Genomic DNA, 6,728 nt, shown 5'->3' with positions numbered 1-6,728 from the left:
TGAAGTGAAATTACAGAAAAAGCTCCCTGGCACCGAGTGAAGCACCGGAACAGGTTGTGTATAGGAATGAGGATTACAGATTGGTTGGATAAATAGGGGATTCTTTAAAGCAAAACACACCAAGTGAATGTGAACCAAGGTGGTAATCTAAAATCATCAATCCCTTTGAATCTAGCTAAGCTTCACCTATGTAGAATAGAGATTGATGTGGGGAGGAAGACTGTGCTTCCTCTCGGTTTCTGATCTTCCTGAATTTGCCCCAAGCTTTGGTTCTGAACCGTGCAGCTGTGCAGCAGTCATATTAACAACCCAAGGGTTGCAAGGTAGCGTGAGCAACGTTCAGTCTAACAGCGGCTCAGAATTAATCATTGTTTGCTGTTTGTTTCCTCCATTGTCTCCTGGGAAAACTGGATGGGTATGATGAGAAGTTACTCTGGGGTAGATGAGCTAAAATTAATCAAACACATCAATGACTTGTTTTGCTAAAACCGTCCTGCCTATGTTCTAACCTGCTTTTCTCCAACTGTTTTCTGAAACAAAATTGGATCCAAATTATATCTCTATGCAATGACAGCAAGCCAACATTGATTCTGTAAACAAACAGCTGAATTTATTTACTAAAAAACTCCAAAATCACTCATATTACAAATGGTGATCTGTTGAATAATGAAAAGATATGATGGAGTGTACAAACTTTTGAAACATTATGTGTAGTGCCAGTAGCTCAAACTTAGAGGCAGTGAAGATTTTTTTTTAAATTTAACAAGTCTATTCAGAATCACTGACATCAAAGTTTCCTGTGTTCCACATTAATATTCATGTGTGAAGCAAAGAAAAAAAAATGGAGAAAATAAGACATGAAATGCAGATTAGCCTCTTGTGAGAAGATATGCAAATAGCAAGCCAGACACTTCAAGCTTTTCTTTGTACATGAGCAGATACTCCACAAGCACATATACTGTATATGCATCTGTATTCAAATTTACCTACAAGTCATTTAAATTAATTTAAAATTCATAATGTAACAATCATCTATGTATATCATTATAATTCTATAAGGCCAAATATAGAAATAACCAGCAAGTTTCATATGTGTCTGGACAGCAACAATTACATAAAGGTATTGAATTATTGTGTATTGAAGAGAAGACTGGCTTTAATTTAAGTGTATTTTTGGCAGTGCTCTATGAGGTAATACAGAGTAAACAGGTGGCTAATGGAGTGAAAATATGAGTCTGACATATCATAGTCAACATCAGAATCATTTCAGATATTAAAATGCTAACAGCCTGGGAATAATTCAATATCACAGTATGAATTTGAGTGCTGCTCATTGGTGGTGATGGACAAATAACCTCCCAAATTTTCTCACATGCAAAAAGATCACCAATTTAATGAGGTCTTTGGCACCTTAAAAGGGGAGGACCATGTTGTACTGAAAAGGATGTAATTATTTTACTACTAAAACCAATATGGCCAAAAACAATCCCCCAGTTCAAGATAATCTGCACTGTGCACCTGTAACAAGTAAGAAAATATGCAATAGAAACATTGAAATTCATTATATTCATTATAATTCATTATACTGGAACACTATTCTGCAGGGATTGATATTTAAAGGAGTTTTAATTTATGGTAAACAATAGGAATCCTGTGTTTGTCTTCATCTTAAAGAAAACACCATACATCTATGCATCTGCAAGGTCTCAAAGGCTCTACAGAAAGCTCCATGATAAAAAAAATACATTCCCTTTGAACATCAAGAAATATGACACTACTGGACACAAGCATGACTAACCCTCAAAAGAGCCAAACCAGAAGCATTCCAGCATGCACTCCACTAAAAGATAAGAATAAACCAGCATTATGACATAAACTGTATCTTAATAATATACTTCCCTCACAAGCTTTAAATCTTAATTCATTTAAATATAATGTTCATGTAAAGGCTTTGATCCGCCAATAATATTATATATCTATGCAAACTATATATATATACACTTTTAGATCAGATTTTGCTTTAAATCCATTTCTCAGCATTTCAAAGGTATCTATCACATCTAACAGCTTGGTTCAAATAGTTTTTTTTTTTTACTTTGATGTCAACAATCATGACCTACCATCACTTTGTTCAAATGATGAATATCTCAACTTGGAACAAGAGCCACATGTAAACTTACAGCAGGATAATTAATTGAAAATGGGTTAATTCCTCCCACCGCACAAGTCCATATTAATGGGAAAGAGATAAGAACAGTCTTAATAGTTGGTCAGACCTTCTTGGAGAAAGTGTAGCCAGAGCAGGCTTATCTAAATCCTCTTGGCAGAGTTGTCTGAATAGTGAGAGGAGAGTGTAGAGGAGTGCTTAAATTTGCCTGAAAAGCAGCACTTATAAATAAAGTAGCAGGAGGAAGTTATTCTGATAGAGCTCAACTTTAAGTGTTTTGTACTGACTAACTTATTCAATATGTTGTGTTCAATAAAAAAGCATATATTAACCATAGAAGCAACATCACTTCATGATATGAATGAACTTGCCACAATAGGTAAAATATGATTTTTTTAAAAAGCCCAGGCTGAACTATCTAAAAGCAGTGTTCTTTGTGTGCCTCTTCTCTGTCCTTGCCTCTGGAAGCTGGTCTCTCTTGCTGGCTGAGAAGTGGTGGTAAAGTTGCGGGGGAAGAATCCTGTCCCTCCTGTGTGTTTGAAGTCACTGAAAGCACGATGTGACCAGATTTTGGGTTACGAGGCGCTCTCTGCCAATGTGCCTTCGCTGCTGCTCTGCCTCAGCAACTGCCTGCTGGAATCTCTGTCCGCATCGTCCTCTTCATCAGATCTGCCAAGACCCAGGTTTCTACGGCACACAGGAGGGCTATAGGGGTCAAGACACATGCAGACATACCATTATATCATTACTTGGCTACTTACAGCAGAAACAAAACTGAAAGGTGGAAAAAGAAAAAAGGGTTGTTATAAAAATATGGCATGGGAAACCACAAGCAATTTAGGCTGCAGGATTACACTCTTCCCCAGGCGGTAAACAACGCATCCCCCAAGGTGTGCATAGCACATGTGCACATTGTTATCATGGTTACTTACTCATTTTTATTTTTAATTAGTATATCTTCATCTTCTTGTTCCATGGTGCTAGAAATAGCCTTACCTAGCAGAAATCTAATATTTTGTCTTTTAACAGAATAAACACCCTAAAGGAAAGCCACAGACACCTTGACAAATATTTTCTGTACACTCTTCCATGCATTAGCATTATGACTGTGGCACAATGTTCACATATTAGTAGACAGTATGTGCAGTTAGTACGGTAAATGTCATAGGTCGGATCGTGCAACCGATTAATTCAACATTTAGGAGTTTAATAACTCAAATCTCAGCCAAAGAAGAATTCTATGTTCTATAGTCTACCTTGCTTCTACCAAACCATCACATTCATTTAAAGGTCATTTAAACCCGGGGCTTTACATGCTTAGATTGTGTTGTCATGACAACACATGGCATGACAGTCACTCTGCTTTCCTTGAATGGCAACTTAATTCACTGCAGAGATTTCATACATCCAGCCATTAGCACTGCTCTTTAATACACCCCATAAGGACATCAAGCAAAAAGCAGCAAGAACATGTCCTTGACATGTCAGCGCAATGCCACCCACATATAGCAACCAGAACTGTCAATTTGCAATTATCCACAGCTTAATACTTATGTCTTTTGAAGTATAAGATATTTGAAAAAGGTTGAAATTCATTCATCAAAAGCATTCCAGCTTTGTCATACAAACTGCCACATTTAATCAGTTTGGAAGGTTGTGACAGTTCCCGTGCCAAACACAGGAGCTGACCTACTAATGTTGACACTTGGTAGTATGAGCTGATCATCAGAATTTACATGTACTTGCTTTTGTTAAAAAGTGAGAAATAGTGTGCTGTTGTTCATTTCTGTATTAGGTAACTTGTGTAATCACAGGTCCCTGAGTAGCATGGCGTATCGTGAGGACTGAAATGCCCTAATAATTTAGATACAGGCATGATTATCTACAGTGAAAGTGACGCTTAAAGTGAGTGTTTTAATACAATTTGGGGTTTAGCTGTTGTTTCCTTGGAACTGTGCACTAGGCAAACTGGTAGCATGGAAGCTCTATAGTAGTGTTAGAGATGGAATTTTGAAAACACTCAAAAGAAACAGCAACTCCAAACTAAAACTCATTGAGTACTATTGTGAAAACCGTTACATTGTTAACCATGGCCACACACTGTATGTGCCACTCAACCTGGCTTCAAGTGATTAACCCAAGAGCCAGTGTTTAACGAGAGGCAAACATGTTTGAGCACAACTGAATAAAAAAACAAACAAACTCAAGCCTGCTGTCTTGAATATCTTTTAAATCACACAGGAGGCAGAGATGCTCAAACTGTCAGTAAAATGACTCTTAAAATAGATAGGCTTTTGAAGCTTCGACCTAATTCTTAGCATTTTAATTATGATGCAAAGTATTTACATCAAGCAGCAGCAGCAGTCATGTCACTCCTCTTTAAACTCTTCTCAGTTAACATGTTAAAGCAAAAATTGGTGTCATTTTGTTTTTGCCTAATTGCCAACATCTGTTTGTGCTTGAAACACAGGCACAGCCAGACAGCCCTCTCTCAACACTATGTACTTATAACAGCATCAAACACATCCATCTTTGCAAAATGGAAACAGGAAAGTAACACTGCTTTACAACTCTGTTCTAGTATGTCTGATGACTAGTTTCAGCGCACCACTTCTGATGGGAGAAATAAACAACAAAGCAACAAAGATCTTCAGTGAATCACAATGATGGATTACAGCATCCTTCCCAATAAAACGTATCTGTGACATTTATAAATAAAACTAAAGTGACTGCACTGTGTCAGTAATGCAAACATAGGTATAACTACGGCATACTGCAGTAAATTGGTAAACTTCTCAAATGAAGACTGTTTGCAGGAGCAAAGGCAAAAAAAAACATTGGTGGCGTGCACTAATTGGCCAGTGTGACAACCTTAGTGCATCACAAGGATTATTCACAGTCACAATTAATTCAAAACATTCACACATAGCAAACAGTTAGTACATTAAGTGAAAGATCTTCCATTATGCAAGGCTCCTGGGTTATTATCACACCGAGCATCACCTTCCACTGTCGGTATCAGTCACTGTCAGGTCTGTAGAGGTACTTCATCACCAAGTTATCCATCTTCTTCTGTTTCTTCTTGGTGCCCTTCTTGCCAGATGGCCCATGACCTGCAGGCTCCTTCTCATCATCATCATCATCAGATGGTTGTTTCGGGGCCCTTTTAACACTGCTGGAGCTTCGGTAGGAGATGGTCGAGTCGGAGGAAGAGGACTCAGACGAATTTGAGGAAGAAGAGGAATCCTCTGACTCACTTTGCTTCTTCTTAGATCTCTTCTTGGACTTCTTGCCCTTCTTCCCCCTTGAGCTCTTTCTGCTGTGACGATCATCTGAGGAGGAGTCGTCAGACAGAGAGGCTTTACTTTTTTTATCTTTCCGACTGCGGGCGCTGCTGGTACTCAGGGTGCTGGATGGTCGATTGCCGTAGTCCAGAGCAGACCCTGATGCAGATCGACGCAAGCTGGATGTGCTGGGCCCAAGCCCCTCGTCTTCTCCCTTCTTCTTGCTGTCCTCGCTTCCTGGCCCCTTCTTCTCGTCCTCTTCCTCGCCACTGGACTCATCAAGTTTGCTGCGCTTGAACTTAATGGGTTTGAAGCTCAGCACCTCATTGATTGCAGCCTCCAAGTCAGGGTCCAAGTAGTTGCGGTGGGTGACAGACTTAATGTCAGATGAATCTGGCAGATTGTTGTCTGAGGAGCGTGGTTGGGCCGGGGTAGAGAAGCTGCGACTGAGAGAGCGGGGACTGTAGGTTGAAGCTCCCCCTTCACTAAAAGCCACACTCTGGCCATCATCATCATCATCATCATCTACGTGCAGGCCAAATTCACTGAGGCCACAGCTACGGGCAAGGGACAGGCGTGAGCTACTGCGTCTGTCCTCTTTCCAAGAGGTGCTGCGATGCAATGACCGGGGGCTGGAGCGGCTCACGCTGCTGATAGTCGACTTATTGTCGTCATCCATGTCCAACATGCCCCTCCTGGTGGACATCCTGCTAGGAGCCACGGAGGACACCATGGAGTCCTTATCAAATTCAGGGCTGTTGCGGGAGGTCCAGCGGGACTCCAAGCCCTTCCTGGCTCTGCTGGTGGCTTCAGAGTAGGCCAGGGAAATGACGGAGCCTTTGTCGTCTAAGTCTTCCTGAGCCTGGCTCTTCTTCAAATCCTCCTGGAGGTCTCCAGACTTAGACTTAGCTTTGCGAATGGAGGCGTGGTCTGGTGTGTCAGGCTGTTCTTTGAGAGTGCTAAACAGGGAGCTCTCATCACCTCTCCCCCCTATGGAGTCTTTCAGATTGGAACGCTTCCTGTAGCTTAGGGAGCTCATGACAGACACCGATCTGTTCTGCTCAATCTCTTTCCCATCTTTACTTCCGTCATTCATCTTCTCCTTACCCTCTTTCACCTCTTTGACATCTGCATTTGCTGCATATCTAAAAGGTTGCGTAATAAAATCAACACCAGAGACAACCAACAGAACACAAAAAGAAAGAAATTAAAAGCTCTGCATAGTAAAAGGAGAAACTCATCCTTAATGTTATGCTACATGCAGTACATTAACTGAG

The 6,728-nt window shown here is 40.5% G+C and overlaps 1 protein-coding gene across 5 annotated transcripts in view; it reads right to left on the bottom strand.

Annotated features, from left to right (window-relative positions):
- Positions 1-588: 588 nt before the first annotated feature.
- Positions 589-6,728, bottom strand: part of LOC118331425 (unconventional myosin-XVIIIa-like) — a 51,979-nt gene continuing 45,839 nt past the window's right edge. For all 5 annotated transcript variants that reach the window (XM_035666353.1, XM_035666356.1, XM_035666357.1 and 2 more), the window contains 2 exons: positions 5,171-6,596; positions 589-2,872 (listed from right to left, as the gene is read on the bottom strand). In XM_035666353.1, the coding sequence (XP_035522246.1) occupies positions 5,186-6,596 (1,411 nt within the window). In that variant the 3' untranslated portion in view covers positions 589-2,872; positions 5,171-5,185. The remainder of the gene's footprint in view (positions 2,873-5,170; positions 6,597-6,728) is intronic.

Source organism: Morone saxatilis, unplaced genomic scaffold, assembly GCF_004916995.1.
Source record: "Morone saxatilis isolate NCDOM2014 unplaced genomic scaffold, NCSU_SB_2.0 Contig20, whole genome shotgun sequence".
Lineage (NCBI taxonomy): Eukaryota > Metazoa > Chordata > Actinopteri > Moronidae > Morone > Morone saxatilis.
The sequence above is the reverse complement of the archived record's forward strand: the minus strand, read 5'-3'. Positions and strand labels throughout refer to the sequence as shown.